The sequence below is a fragment of the Abrus precatorius genome, unplaced genomic scaffold (assembly GCF_003935025.1).
Source record: "Abrus precatorius isolate BTA unplaced genomic scaffold, Abrus_2018 Scaffold10, whole genome shotgun sequence".
Classification (NCBI taxonomy): Eukaryota; Viridiplantae; Streptophyta; class Magnoliopsida; order Fabales; family Fabaceae; genus Abrus; species Abrus precatorius.
Genome location: NW_020874292.1, coordinates 6,235,618 through 6,252,927, shown reverse-complemented (window position 1 = coordinate 6,252,927; position 17,310 = coordinate 6,235,618). Strand labels below are relative to the sequence as shown.

The 17,310-nt window shown below is 28.7% G+C and overlaps 2 protein-coding genes across 2 annotated transcripts; one reads left to right on the top strand and one right to left on the bottom strand.

Moving 5' to 3' along the window:
* The first annotated feature begins 427 nt into the window (after positions 1 to 427).
* On the top strand, positions 428 to 6,193 carry LOC113852892. The gene is made up of 3 exons (XM_027483289.1): positions 428 to 749; positions 4,324 to 4,404; positions 4,501 to 6,193. Exons 1-3 carry the CDS (start codon positions 656 to 658, stop codon positions 6,045 to 6,047), a joined length of 1,722 nt encoding a protein of 573 aa, XP_027339090.1. The 5' UTR covers positions 428 to 655; the 3' UTR covers positions 6,048 to 6,193.
* A 3,854-nt stretch (positions 6,194 to 10,047) lies between these two features.
* Positions 10,048 to 12,108, bottom strand: LOC113850557 (probable WRKY transcription factor 50). The gene is made up of 3 exons (XM_027481131.1): positions 11,876 to 12,108; positions 11,409 to 11,558; positions 10,048 to 10,252 (listed from the first exon to the last, which is right to left on the bottom strand). Exons 1-3 carry the CDS (start codon positions 12,106 to 12,108, stop codon positions 10,048 to 10,050), a joined length of 588 nt encoding a protein of 195 aa, XP_027336932.1.
* Between the last annotated feature and the right edge of the window lie 5,202 nt (positions 12,109 to 17,310).

Genomic DNA, 17,310 nt, shown 5'->3' with positions numbered 1-17,310 from the left:
TACTCATTTACCCTTCTATGATCTACCGCTACCTTTGTCCGTGACTGCCACCACCTTCACGAAAGTGACAAACATAAGTGGAGAAAAACCAAAAAGGTAGATTATTAATTTTTTAATCCGTTACACTTAATAAAGAAGTTAAATATAGTGATTTTTATTAAAAATATATATTTATATATAATCAGTGTCGATATATTAAATTACATTAAATTTTATATTTTTAATAAAAATTTTGCTATAAATATTTTTTGTTATGTAATATTATACAAATTAAAAAATCATTAAAAGAAAGAAAACAGAGAAAGAAACATATAACGAATCATCGTTACCAAAAGTGGGAAAGCAAAATGGGGAAAAAAATAATGCTCAACTTTTTAAAAATACTTTAATTTAAGAGGGAGAGACAGGGCCATAAGAGGCTGAATCTATGAAAAGCAAGAAAGTGGATCCACCCCATACCCAACGAATCCCCATTAGCCATTATTATTTATTTAAAGCAAACCTGAAGTGATTAGTGAGCAGTACCCACCACAACCAAACTTTGTGCTTTTCCTGCAGTTGCGGTGAACTGCCACCAGACACTGCAAGACTTTCCAAGGGTCAACAGTTTTTACTAACATTTTCAGAGATCTGAAGTTTTGAAAAATATCACAAAATGGCTCTCAATGTGGGGTTCATTTGTGTTGTGTTCCTCTGGGCAACCATGGCAATGGGGGTTCCTGCAGCTGCACCATGGAAGCGTTTTCCAGGTACTTCTTTCACATTTTTTCGTTACTTTATTTTTTCTTGTTTCGTTGATTCCTTTGTGCTGGCCATTTTTCTTCTGTTATTTTATTCGGATCTCTATTCTCTAGATAAGAATACAGGGGAGTACCAAAAAAATATATTGGAATATCTCTTTTATAATATAGGCTGCGAAAACTATGATTAGAGATGATGGTGATGCCTAAAAAATAGTAAATATGTAAGTTTTTCAGATTACAAGTGAATATTATCATATTGCAGGAGAATACCTTAATACATTGCAGAGAGAGATAAGAGACGGAAATTATATACATATTTTTATAGGAAAATGGTACTTCACACTTAAAATGAGGCGTAAAATGAGCAGAGATGGAGTTAAAAAATATGAAAAAAATATAAAATATAGAGGTAATTTAAATATGTATAATTTTATCCTTTTCATATCTTTCATTTTATTAAAGAGAATATTAATTGGGGGCTGTGATGGCCTGAGGCGCACGTAAAATTTGAGTACGAGTGCGCACGACTCTCTCTCTCTCTCTCTCACTGGCATGTGTTTTTTAAGCGTATTTAATTGAGTTCAGTGATATTATATATTTTTAATAAAAATTATTTTTATTAAGTCACATAATTTAATTTAACTTTTAAATCTTAATATACTATGTTAAATTGAATATATTTTTATTTTTCTAAATATATAGACTATAAATATATAATTGAAATATTAATAAATATTAATTTAGGTTTGTTTTTAAATTTTAAAACATTATATTTATAAAAACTATATGTCTTGATTCAGTTATTATGTTCATGATTTTGTTTTTAATTTGAATTCTTATCTTTTTTACTTATTCTTATTTAAGATAATAAAATATTTATTTTAATAATAAAAATATTTATTATTTTTTAATTAATTTATTTATAAAGTTTGTTTAAATGAAAATTATACATCCAATGCACATAAACTTTTTCTAGTATTAACAAGAATAAATTTGTCCAAATATACTTGCTCTTGATAGCATCATTATTTTGTTACACCAACTCAACCTCAGCTAGTATTTGGATCTTCTCCAACAGTTTCTCTTCATCCTCTCTAGTAAAATTGTAATGGTATATGACATTTTCCAACACACATTTAATAATTTATAAAATTGAACTATTTGTTGGATGATTAACCAATGGATCTTAGGATTGGCTAATATTTATGTAATCGCTTTATTTTTAGAAATCAGTCAATTAATATCAAAATTGGTTAATGGTCACTAATAGTAATTAATAATTTTGAAAAATTGAGTTTTTTTTCCTTCTAAATCATCAACAATAGTGATAAAGTCTTATCCCATCTGGTGAGGTTTGCTTATAAGAATTATACATATTAAACTTGGTTAAAAATTAATTTTTTATAAATTTAATTAATTAAAAATATCTTTTAATAATTTTATCTAAAATTCTTTTTTTTTAATTTCTTTTTATTGGATTAAAATTTATACAATCTATTCTATTCAGGGTGTTTCTAAAGTTTTTTTAACATGTAATCAGATTACCTTTAACAATTTTTAGTTATTTTTTTTATTATAGGTGTTATTATAATATTTTCACATGGTCACTCATCCACTTTAACACTTTTATTTTTAGTACTTTCACTTTTTTTTAAATTGTTTCTTTAAGATCCCATATTTATGAACAATTGATCATATTAGAGGATGATAAAATTTTCTTTTTAGTTTTACAGATACTTTATTAATAATTCTTTATGCTTTTTTCTACTTCTTTTCTAGATTATCCATACAAATATATTTTGAAAGTGTAATTTTCAACAAAGTCTTAACAAAGTAAAAAGTTTTAATTTAGGCCAAATAAAAAGGTAATATTATCTCAATTTGTTGTAATATATATAATTTATGGGTTATAAATAAACTCGTAGTTTTCAATTACTGCCAATTTTATTAATCAAAATGTTTGAAGATCAATTTATACGTGTTGCAATTAATTAGATATTTTACACGGATTAGAGTTGTACATAAAAGAAACAAACAAACTTATATGCATAAATATCAGCATCGGCGAGGAAAATAATCAACCTATTATTAAACAAGTATTAACATTGGATTATATGTGATTAGCATTCCATGCTTACTTTATCTGCAATTAGTCGCATCATTTGTGTCCCCACTTTTTGGAATATTCCCACATCTGGGAATATTTAATGCAAAGTTAGCCCGTAGGTGAAGAAACTTGACAAAAAGGAGGAAAAGGAAACTAAGACAGACAATTTTTCCTCCAAGTCTTGTTTGGCTTAATACAGTTTCTTGTTAAATTGTGTTTTATAAGATCTTGCTTGCACATTTTTTATATTTGATGCTGCAGCTAACTTGAACCGTACGATTAGTTTAGTTTGTGAGTAAATACTTTGTTTTAGTCTTTAAAAATTTCACATTTATTCTTGTGTTTAAAAATTTATTCATTTTTGTCTTACTTTATTTTTCATTGCTAAAATGGATTTTTTTAGAGTCAGAAATTAAAATAAATTTTTGTAAAGTGAAACACTAGAGTGATTATTGAAGCTTACAATTTGAAAAATTAAAATGGGTATTCACTCGTTAGTTTGCTATCAACGCAACCTGTAGCTCTACGAGGCAAGGATACGAGTTTTTAAGTTTGTATTTGTGTAGGATTCTCCTAAACCATATTGATAATCCGTAATGATTTGAACTTGTAGAGAATAGAAATTCGATTCCATTAAACATCATGCGTTCTTCATGAAACAAAAATAATATTGACAGAAATGTTGAAATTTGCTTGATTTGCCTATCATCTCACAGATTTTTCATCACCTGTTATTTATAAATTGATATTTCAATTTTTCATGTAAGTTTTGGTTATGTAACGTAATGTTAATATAATGAATACAACTATGTACTTAATCATATATAACAGAGTACCCTGTTTTCCACTAGTTCTTCCCCTCTGTCAATAAAAAGTGAGGCAAATACAATGGATGATGATAATTCAACAATCACCACTAAATATTCAGTAGACAAACAAAGTTGAAGGTGTTTTCCACATAAATGCCAAATAATTTTTTTTTGCTCCATCTCATTATGGGAGACATTTGGACACACAAATCCGAACTTATGGGATCGTAGGATACTTGTAATGTAGTTTGCCATACAAAACAAGTACATAATAAAAGGAGAAAAAGGACCCCTGGATGGTTGCCCCACATCAGAGTCACATACGCAGATTGACATCTTCCTTCATGGAAAGGGATACAAGGTAAACAAGTCAAGCAAATAGTCTAATGAACATCTTGGTGTACAAGTGAAGTTGAACAATGTTTAGAAACTTGGCTATGTAGCCAAATTAGCTTCCTTGTACGACTCATCCTTGGGGCACCCTTTGTATTTATATTTATATTTATATGAAGACCCTTCTACCTTCACAATTATGCTCGAAGGAATATACTAAACCTCTAGCAAAAATCGATACTATTATATAATAGCCAGTCTCCATACTTCGACAATCATTCTTCTTTGGAAAAACCAACGATGGGTAATTGTCTTACCACATGTTGTGCAGGAAATATCTTCAAGAAAAAGCAAGCACTCCCCATTGATACCATATTCAAGTTTCCTGTTGTAACATCTGCTTGGCCTCCAGGTATATCCATTATGTGATTGTCATATTTGCTCCTTGTTGTGATGTAGTCTAGTAAATGCATGCTGATTATTGCTAGTGTTGAATTGCCTCATGCAGGTGGTAATTTTGCAAATGGAATCATTGATCTGGGTGAGCTGCAAGTGTCTCAAGTATCAACATTCAACAAAGTTTGGAGCACCCATGGTGGTGGACCAGACAATCAAGGTTTCACCTTGTTTGAACCAACAGGAATACCTCAAGGATTCTTTATGTTAGGTAGCTACAGCCAACCCAACAACAAGCCTCTTTTTGGATGGGTCCTTGTGGCAAAAGATGTGTCTACAAATGCCAGTAACCCCACTTTAAAGCAACCAATTGATTACACACTTGTATGGAATAGTGCATCTCTGAAGATTAACCAAGATGGTCCTATCTATGTTTGGCTACCAACAGCGCCTAATGGCTATAAACCTGTAGGCCATGTTGTGACCACCACACCAGATAAGCCTTCCCTTGACAAAATCAGGTGTGTCAGGTCAGACCTCACCGACCAATGCGAGACAAATTCATGGATTTGGGGATCAGATAGCTTCAATGTTTATGATGTTAGACCAAGCAATAGGGGAATTCAAGCTCCCGGTGTTCCCGTAGGCACTTTTAATGCACAAAATGGTGGGAATACTAACCCTTCATCTATTGCTTGTTTGAAAAACACCAATACTCTCCCAAAATACATGCCTAATTTGCAACAAATTAAGGCAATACTCCAAGTGTACCCTCCAAGTATGTACTTGCATCCTGATGAAGAATACCTTCCATCTTCTGTCAATTGGTTTTTCTCCAATGGAGCACTACTATATAAGAAAGGACAGGAGTCAAATCCTGTAACAGTAGCACCAAATGGAACTAACCTCCCTCAGGATCCTAACAATGATGGTGCTTATTGGCTGGACTTGCCTGCTGATGCAACCAACAAAGAGAGGGTCAAGAAAGGAGATTTGCAAAGTGCCAAAACTTATGTACATGTGAAGCCAATGCTTGGAGGAACCTTCACTGACATTGCATTATGGGTCTTCTACCCATTCAATGGACCAGCAAGAGCAAAAGTTGAGTTCATTACCGTGAAATTAGGGAAGATAGGTGAACATGTAGGTGATTGGGAGCATGTGACGTTAAGGGTAAGCAACTTCAATGGTCAACTATGTCAAGTATATTTCTCACAACACAGTAAGGGTACATGGGTTGATTCCTCGCAACTTGAGTTCCAAAGTGGCAGCAACAAACCTGTGGTTTATTCTTCTTTGCATGGCCATGCATCATACCCACATGCTGGCCTTAATCTTCAAGGTGCAGATAGCATAGGTATAAGGAATGATACAGCTAAGGGCGACATGGTCATGGATATGGGGGCATTTGAATTGGTTTCTGCAGAGTATTTGGGGTCTGCAGTTATAGAGCCATCATGGCTTAACTATTTCAGGGAATGGGGTCCTAAAATTGATTATAACATAGACGAGGAGCTGAAGAAGATTGAGAAGGTATTGCCTGGAAAGCTAAAATCTGCTTTAGAAAAGATTATAAAGGGTTTGCCAAGTGAAGTGCTTGGAGAGGAAGGACCCACAGGTCCTAAGGTGAAACATAATTGGAGTGGAGATGAAGTTTGAAGATTGCAGACTTCAGTTATATTGATTCTTACAAACTTCGTATTGATTTAGATTAATCATAGTTATTGTGTGCAAAGTGCAATTGTACAAGTGGCCATAATTAATTGGAAAAATAGAATAAAAAATCAAGGAAACTAGCAATAGCTTTAAACTAGGACATTACCTTACCAATTCTCAGTGTGCTACAAATATGGATTTGAATTTTCCCATGCTAATTATCCCGTGTTATGAAAGAAAAGTTATGTATATATATATATAATAAAACTCATCATCACTTATGTAGAGTTTATTAAACTTACTATTTTGCTATCTGTCCCTTGCAATATAAGAAGGAACACGAGAAAATTTATCAACCTAAAATTTGTTGGTTATTACATGTATAAGGAGAATAAAGACGATGTTTTTTGTATGAATATTTTTATAGAGAATTGGTCTTTTTTGAATTAAAATAAAAAGTTTAAAAGTTATTTATTACAACTACTGGCAGGTTGATAGGTACGGCATTTATTTTATTTTATTTTATGGTTATTAATTTAGCTTAGAAGTAGGTCTACAAAACTTGAGGAAACTAATCTATAGTGTCATAATTTTCGTCGATTTCATTTAATGCACATTTTCTATATTTTTTAAAAATATTTTAACTTTTATATGAATCAATTACTACATATCTTTTATAATTCAATATATTTTCTACTTAGTATTTTTCTTTTACTTTAATTTGTTAAGTTTTACTAGAATTTTTAAAACGTATAATATATAAGACACGTATTAATTATCTAATAATTCTGTTATTATTCTATTTAATTCTTTTATAAAATTACTCTAAACTTTCAATTTGATTAATATAAGAGAAACAATATTTTAAATAAAATCTAATTCAATATGGATAACAAAAAACATCCGTTCTTTTCATTCATCAAATACATTTAATTCTCTCTTTTATTTATTCCTTCTCCCTCTTTCTAATTTTTAATTTTTAATTTTGTCATCGGATATCAACTAGACTTCTTAGTACAACTTTAATGAAAGTTATTTAAAAATAAAGAAATGTTGCTTAGCAGGTTATAGAGTTCAATAAAAAAAAGATATAATAAAAAAGAGAAAATTGCTTAAACAAGCAACTGTTACTCCCTAGAAAATAGGACGTGTACTAAAAAAGAGTTGCATATTTTTTTCACCTCATATTCACACACACCATGCGTGTGTGGATCTTATTTCAATAGTAGTTAGTTGTGTAATTAAGTAATTATCTCTTTTTGATATTTTTTTTCTTTTTTCACATTAATTTTAATGACATAACTTACTAAGCAACAATTCCTTATTTTTAAGCAACCTCTATTTAAAGTTACTCTCGTCTTTGTATAGATTATGTAGTTGCATACTTTTGTGATTGTAAGTTTTGTCCTTCTATTGGGAGCTAACACGGTTGGGCTGTTGGCTATGGCTATAAGAAAAATAGATCCTTGCCTCTTTCAACTCTGTGTGATATAATCAAGCAGAAAGTTTGGAAAGATGATACAGATCTGAGGAATCTTAGAGCTACACTTTTTGATATCTTTGGGAAGATGAGCTTAAAAGTGAAGAAGTCCGTGAGTTTTGACTTGAACGGATTCCAACGTAGATATGATGAATATGGGAAGGTATGTATGGTGGATCAATATAAGAGTAGCCTTTTAGATGGTAGAATTCTGTTGAGTGCTTGCCAGAGTTACCAAATAGCATGCAGAGACAAGTCTTTCTAGATTTTCTGACGTAGTTTATGGAGATTTAATTTTGCAATGCCATATAGGCTATATAATTGAGAAGATTAATGGTGAAGTTGCAAATCAGGAGCTTGTTCTTAAGGCTAGGAAGAAACTTATAAAACAAGGTTTCCTTCAAGAATCCAAATGCTCTATTGCAATGATACCACCATGCTTGTACGAGTTCATTTTTTGGGTGCTAATGATTCGATAGAGACACACGGAGAATAGACATTTTGGTTAGGATATATAGTTAGAATTAAGTTCAAACTTTTTTTTGTGTGTGAGGCAAATTAATCATGGCCTCATAATAAAACAAAGAAAGGTTTTGTAGCATCTGTTAGCCAAGAACTGTTAGGTACTATTAATTGAATATGCCAATAGCCTTGAGTATGCTATTTGCTAGTACTTAAAGGCTCTGAGTTTGTATGCCAATTACCTGAATGATTTGCAATAATGTTACTTTTTTCCCTCTGTTCAATTGTGGTTTGCAATATCATGTGATTAGTCTTGAATATCTGTTGTACTTAATTTGATTATTAAAATATGCTGAGTAATTGGGTGGTTAGTGTTTTATCTGGCATCTTGTGGATAAATCACTGGTATTTGTGGATCTACTGTATATACCCATTCAACTTTCTGCAGAATAACCTCTACTCAGCTGCCTCTCACGGATACGAGCAAGCATTAGAAAAAATGTGATACAGTACGCAAATAATAAATATAATAATTTTTAAGATTTTAAAGTACGAAAATGACAATATATATTAATCAAAATATAATTAATTATAAACTAAATTTTATATTCCTATAATGTACAAGTTTATACAATATTCAATTATTTTTTATATTATTAATCATTTATAAATAAATTATTAATAACATTAAGTAGAATTTTTATTTAGGTTAAGTATACGTTTAATAAAATGTTTTCATAACTTGAAAAACATTACATTATTTATTTAGCATTGAAAATATTTATTTAATATCAATTTAATTATTAAAAATTTATAATATTAAATAAGTTTATCAAGTGTTACTAAATTAGTCATTTTCTTAATTTATAAATCAAAATAAAAATTATTTTTGTACCTTTCAATATTAAAAGATGAATTTAATATCATAAATATTTAAAAGACTAAAAAAAGTTAACAAATTAAATTTTAATTTATACAATTTATTTTACATATAATCACTTTATATATATATATATATATATGATTAAGAATATAAATTATATTTATCTGCCTTTTACAGTTTTAATATATATATATATATATATATATATATATATATATATATGATTAAGAATATAAATTATATTTATCTGCCTTTTACAGTTTTAATATATTATTGCATGAAACAAAAATTTATATTGTTATTTCGTACAAAACGATGTATTTTTCGTTTTTGTGAGTTATAAAACAGTTATCAGTGTATTGGTTTTTCGTTGCCTCAAATTGATAGCATTCTATTTAATCCAGATTTATCTACTTAAAATTTTTATATACAAGATTTTATATTGATTAGTGGTGTCGCTCTATATTTTTCTACATAAACAAATTATCTAAAGGCCATCGAATATTTAAGATCTCTAAGGAGATTTCCTATATGTAGTGAAAATTGGAATACAATATATTATCTATCTATGCCTCGCCCGCACTTATGATAACTACAGCCTTTAAGCCTCTCCTCTGCTGTTTCTTTTCTGTCCACGTGAAAAACTTAACCATATTGCTTTGTGCTAAAATGGTTCAGCTCTTATCTTATTGCATTGTTGTCACATGATGCAAACAAGCCATTGTGTCAGATTCCACATCAAGTGCACTTTTGAAAAGGCAAACACTATACCCTCAAACCTAGATACATCAGAAACGAATTGGGCTAACACACTCTCGTCATGCCCAATAATGTGAATATACTATACGAGTCAAACAAGGTTAAAATTGACTAGATACCATATTAAAGATAAATCAAAGATTAAAGAGTCAATATGGAACACTTTAATATGATTGATAAGCATATATATAAACTCCAAAACGAAGGCTTGAACAGTGCGATGATTAATTAGACACATTACAGTATAAAAATAAGAATTTGATCCTTTCACGGTGATAAGTAACAACATATATATAAGAGATACAAGGTGCTGGAATGGTGCTTATAGTTGGTGTTGGGTGCCATTCAGCGTCTATTGGCATGTACATAATCAGTATACATATGGTAATGGTTGTTGACAAGCTATGTAATACAGATGACTAGGAAATAGAGGATGAGTTTACAGAAGGCTGCAGCGCCCAATCACTAGAATGCATCAAGGACATTTGGCTGTAGTACGCAGTACTGGGGGTCTCATGATTGTGCACACCATCATATGTCGTTAACACATAGCTTGAATCTTCCCTATCCCTTTCCACCCTTTTCTTCACATCGCATCCTTCACCTGAACACTTGTAGTAGTTCCTGTAATCGTCAATGATTTGAAACTCAACTGGTTATAAATGGAACAGTTAATTATTATGCTGAAAGTTGACTAATTAAATGAATATATAGCATTTTTTTTATAACAATAAATAGCATGTTTCAGACACCGTTTAAATATATTTTTAAAAAACATTAAGGTAGTACAAAATTATAACAAATAATAGTGTTAAAATAAATGTGAATGTGAATCTCTTATCAATCATGAATCCAAATCTACACAAAATAATAGAACTAAGTAACGCCATCAAGGACAATATATATATATATACACACACAAAGTCATAAGATGGTGGCTAACCGCTACGTAGAGGGGATGGGATACGATATCATATGGTGAGTCTTGCTAACTAAAACTAGGTGATGGTATCTATTTTTATTTAGCAAATGTAAAATATTTTTAAACAGGAGTTTACAACCTTCAAAATATATTTGCAGTAACTAATCAAATTATAGTAGTACTATTTATGTAAAGGTAGTCTATATCTTGCCGTACACTAAATTACAACTAGTAAATATTTTCCGTTTAGTTCAGCTACCTTTTTCTTCGTATTAATCTTTTCTAGGCAAAGAGACGAAGGAGCTGAGTCTGCAAAAGTGCCAATTATTTAACAGGGACTAGTCGTTAGATCGTAGTGAGTGAATACGTCACGGTCTCGTCTCACATACACATGTTCACAAAGAGAGAATAGTTACTTTATTGTCCTATATAAACACTGCAAATGAAACTACTTTTATTTAATACTAGACCAGTTGCTTCTTAAGCAGCCAAAAATGCATACATCTACGGCTAAATATATGGGTCCATGGACAACACTACAATCATGTATACATATATACCTGTCCCCTCCATTAATTAATTAGCAGTATATATCCGCCACCATCACATTCATATTTATCTATCTATCAGTCAGGCCCACTACCCTATCCTAGTTAACAGTGGTTGACATGATTCCCCGATTTCCCCCTCCATTCATGTCTACACTGACTACACACATTGCTTTGTTTTAATTTACATGCTTCTAAATTCACCTACTTTAAAAACATTAAATCTGAGTACATCGATCGCATTCATGACGCAGGAAGAAAACTGAAATAAAGCAATAATATGCATTAACTATATATTAGTATCGATTACCTTGGGTATGGAGTGTTCTTCACTGACTTCTTGCCGTATTTCCTCCACTTATATCCATCATCCATATTCTCAAGCTGCGATCTGGTCCTAAACGTGACCCTTTGGCTAACTTCTACCTTCTTTCGCCTAATCCCACTATTTTTGCATTTTCTGTCAAATTATACATTATATATCAACAGTTATAAACAATTGCTTAAAATCTCAAAAATATTAATAAATATTCATACATAAACACATTTTATTTATAAACACTCTAACGTTGTTTAACTCTTCCATATTATTATTTTTTCTTCCTATCACATCATCTCATTTACCATATCTATCATTTCTCTCTCTTCTCTTTCTATCTCTCTCCAGGTTTACTCATCTCATTAGATGTCTAAGAAACATTTTTCTACATAAAGTAGCATATAATAGACAGTGTACTATTTCCTTGTTAAATAAAAGAGCGAGAGAGGGAGAGAAACACTTGCATGTTGGTGGTGGTGGAGGTTGCATCACCGTGTCTGGCATCGCTGGAAGCTGCTTTCTCGGATGATTCAGTTTCTGTACTTTGGGACCAAGACTCTTGATGATCAACAACATCATCGAGCATGAGATAATCAGATAACATGAACTCGGAGAAGGGAGAAGCCATATTTAATACGGCAGAGTGACGGTTACAAGGGTTCGGATTAGGGTTTCCAAAATAGTAATCCATTGTGTTGAATGGTAATAGATGAGTCAGTGAAAGATACTGCAAAGACTAAGAGAATTTAGCGTTTTATCAATGCTAAGACTAAAGCATGCTGCAAGTGGATATTTATAAAAAAAATATTAGTTAATATATAAAATGCTTGCTTTGGAATTGGAATGATACTTCCAAACACCTTCGGGGAGGATGCAGCGAAGGATCCTCACTGAGCTACGTGGCAAAATCAGAGACGTGAAGGTGACGTCATGGTGATGACGTAATATAGCTAGTAGGGGCTACCTAGTCCCTACAACTTTGGATTTGCACAATCGAGAGAATGATACCATTATTTGTTTTTTAGGAGACGCCGATGCATATTGTGGAGATGTTATTGGTCTATAAATCATTTTATATTTTCGATTATCCCCTGTGGCCTGTGGTTTCGTTTTCTTAGTTTAAATAGCAATCCATTATCCGTCGATAGCCCTGTGCAACCCATCTTCTTCATAACTTTGATAATTACTTCTCAATGCCGTATTCCCAAGGCTTATTTTAAAGTGCTTAATCATATTTATATTTATATTATGTGTACATGAACAATATATCCAATGCTTTGGTTTAATATTATCTAAGATCATTTGTTTGCTATGAAATATAAGATTAATTTAAGGAAATTCAAGAATGATATTTTCTAATTAAAAATTATGTTAATATATATATATATATATATATAAAGTTTTTATCTCTAATCTTTAGTTACAAAATTGAAGATTATTTTTTTTTATTTTGACTATTTTATTTTATTCATTTTTCATATATTTTCTATTTTATTATAATATATATTATTCAACTATTATATATATATATATATATATATATATAAATACAAGTATTATTATACTTTACACTATAGTCATAATATTACAACTAAAATTATAAGATATTTATTTATGATATAAAAATTAAAGTTTTATTATATGTATAAAATTATCTTATTTTAAAAAATAATTAAAATAATATTTTTATTTAAAATTATAAATTTGATTTATGATTTTAGTTACAATTTTATCCTCATTTCCACGCTTCTCTCTTCAACTATTATATACATAAATAAAATAAAAGGTGAATATAATACATAATATATTTGATATAATATAATAACATTATTTTATTAAATAAAAATTTAAAAAATATTATTTATATAATATATAAACAAATTTATATTTTTTCAACAAAATTTAAATAATAAAATTTTATACTTGTTTATGCTGAAAATATTACAATTATTTTTGTATAATCTTTTGTAATGTTTGATAACGATGACTGCACTATGAAGATAAGTGTTGTCCACATTTTTTTAAATAAAATGGACATATTATTTCATATACAATTAAGGAATATTTTTTAAATATAGGATTTGAATATATATATATATATATATATATATATATATATATAGTGTTTTTTTTAAAAAATTATAGGATTTAAAAATTGTAAATAACATTTTTTTTAAAAATGTTAAGAAATTATAAAAATAAAACAAATTGGTCAAAAATTATCACTAACGATCTTGTCATTGGTAATTTTAAAAAAATCTCATGTTTTCGTAATTTTTTTTAAAACATCGTATTTTAGTTTTTTTTTTCATATAAAAAATGACCCTGCAATTAACTGTGAATAGAAGAGAAAACTTCATTTCAACTTAACACGTACCGAAAATATTACTCACTTTGTCTTCAATATGTTACAAATTTTATTTATATTTATTAAAACGTTAAAGTAAAAGAAAAAACTGCTGTTATATAATATTGTAAAACCAATTTTTTTAGAGTTTTTATATTTCATTTTTGCTTTTGAACATCAAAATGTGTAATTATATTCTGTAACTTTTGTTTATTTAATTACATATAATTTCACATATTTTGTTAATTGTGCTATTCCGAAGGAAGTTTCTTGCCTTGACGTCCATTTTATTAGACGACTACATTAATTGTTTGTAGAGTTAGTTATTTTTAGAAAATTAAAAAGAATATAAATAGTTCCTACTACTTATATATATATATATATATATATATATATATATATATATATTTGTTTATGCCTATATTTTCAGTTATAGTTTTTTGGTTAAACATTTCTTGTAAAAAATTAAAACTCTACATTATTATTATATTTTATAGTGGAAAATAATAAAAAAGAATTGGCAGACAGGTAATATCAGTTAATACGCCAGTACATTGAATAAATTCTAATTATCAAAACTTTCAAAATCAAAATCAAAATACGCATATAGATTAACGCGCTTTTCTCACTATAATAAGTTCAATATTAATTGATGCATTTTAACTTTGGTATTGTTATTATATTTATATATTCAAATAAATTGAGTGAAATAGTAAAAAGAATTCAGTAGTTTAGTGTTTATTTAAACTCAACAAAAATGTTTTAATGATTTAATTTTAAAATGTTCTGAAGGTTTTTAATTATTCCTTTAAAAAATTGTTTTTTACTTATCTATTTAGCATAAATTTTTATATCTTTTAATAAACTAATTCCTTTAATTTTAAAAAAAAACTGAAACAGACATTTAAGAAATTATTAGTTTAAATTTTATTATCTACATTGCAAAAAAGGGTTAAATTTAACGTTTCAGAAGAATGTATTCTATGAGTGATTAATTTAAAAATTTGTACATGAACAACATATTTATATTTCTTTATGTTTAAGATAAAGGTCGTTTTACCTTTCACGATTGCTCAAGGTTCAGTTCACACTTCTTTTTCTGTACCCTTTTACATTTTTTTAAAATTATTTTTGGGGTTGTTATGGCTTAAAATATTAACAAATTAAAAAGGAAATAGCATCGTTATGTCTTTTATATTTATTTTAAACACTCCTCCCTGTTATGTTCAAAAAGAGATCATATTTTCACTTTTAATAAAGATGAATCGTTTTGAGAAAAACTTAGCTAACTTATTATTATTATTATTATCGTTGTTGTTGTTGTTTTCTTTCTGATAATTAACTCTAAAATTATCATTAACTATTTTATTTGAATTAATGAGTTTTCCCACTATGTATGAGCCTTTCAGACTGAGAAATTTTAAACGTTTAGAATAAATGCAATTACATTTCTAGATATTAAACTTGAAACTACAAAATCTGTCGATAATAGTGTTAAGTTTAGATATTTACGTTACCTAATCACTTTTTATAAAATCTAACATATATTAATTTTATAATTATATATATATATATATATATATATATATTAAATTTTATATAATTTAGACATGTTAGTAAGTTTATTTAAAATTTGATATCTATTTATATATTAAAAATATATTATAATTAAAATAAAGCAATATGATCAAATATTTATTCATTTTGTTTTTTATAAATTTAATATACTTGATAAAAAAAATAAACTAATGTTTTAATTGATTAATCTCATATTTTATATATAAAAATTTATTAAGTGGTGTAAGTGTATAAAATTAACACTTAATATTAACAAATTCTAACTGAATATATGTGTGTGTATGAAGTTAAAATTAAAGTTTTAGATTTCTTTTCTTGTTTGTTGTATAACGATTGAATGATCTGTTTGTAGTTTCGTATTTAAATATTTTTTTTAATTTTATAATGACATTTATATTTTATTATGTCATAAAAAGGTTCTGAGAAATCATTTTTCAATTAATTAAACTTAAGTAATAAAGAGAAGTATGAAAGTTATAGTTTAGGTATTGAAAATATACGGAGATACAGAGTTACTTCAAGTAATTTTAAAAGAACAAATATAAAATTATATACTGTAGTAATTTTTTTCTTTGCGTTTTCCTAGTTTGTCTATTTTTTTTATGGTTGTGCTTTTTGTTTTGTCCCTCTCCAAAAATAAAAAATAAAAAAAGCTAAAATTGATCCTTTTTAACTGAGGAAGTTGGTCAAAAGTGGAAAGGGACAAATCTCAAACGTGGAAAGGTTCAATGTATCTTACTGTCACAGGAAATAATTCGTGTCGATGTGGCCATATATAACGACAAGATCGTGCAAAGCGTAGAAACATTCCATACATTGCTAGAAACCCTTTTATTTTGGGGATGACTCATGACATGATTCAAATGAAATAAATAAAATTAAAATTAGCTGTTTGCCAAATGTCCTATGTTACATCAGACCCGGTAAACAGCTCAGAAACTTCACTTCCATAACAGTAAGTCAAGGGAAAAACTCAAAAAGATAAGAATATAAATTGACTTCACAGAAAGTGAAGTTTTTGGGGACATGCTTTTTACTGCATCAAAGACTGTAAAATATTCGTACGTAACAGCAATCAAAATTATTCTAGTTGGTAAATATTTGATTTCTATCTCACAAAACTCGAATTCAAATAATATTTGGTTTACCTTAGCAGGACTCTTGCAGTCTGTTAACCTGATTATAACATGATAAGTATAATCTAATTACACAATTTATACTTATGCATTATTAATTTAACATTAAAGGCATATATAGTATTATAATTACATTTTTGTTGCATAACATACAGTTCAACTTATGATTTTTTTTTTCATATTCTATTTCTTTTTTAATCTTTGAAGAATTTTATGAATCCTCAGTAGCATACAAGTAAACAAGGAAGTCTAGCTAACGATAGTCACTAGTGTTAACCGTTAATCTGTTTTTTAATATAACTCACTAATCAGATAATCATTTTATTTTTTTATTAAAAAGCCTTATATCCACGTGCGCGTACAATTATCAGATATCTATTGATGTGAATTTATTATACATGCAAGCGAGTGATTTGACTGATCCTAACGCAAGAAACTTCTCAGTTTTTAATAATCGCACTGTATAAGGAATTGAGGAGGTGAAAAAAGAGAATATGAGAGAAAAATTGGCTATACACTCAGAGAAAAGTAGTATACAATAAGTCTAAAATGAAATGGCTAAGGAAATGAATATTTCAGTGATAAACAGGAATTAAGATAAATTTAAATCATTAAAAAAATTAATGGCTGAAGAGTAGGCAAATAATTTATAAACAAGGTGCATAATTTTTTTCAAATATATATGAATTTTTTTTACCGAGACAGAGTAGTTTAGGCGAAAACGGAAGCGTAACTATGACGCAACTTGGCGGCAATATGGGGGGGCAGAGCAGTGGTGTTTGAAAAGAGAGTGAAATGGTGTCATGGTCATGGGAGACGTTAATGTCCAATA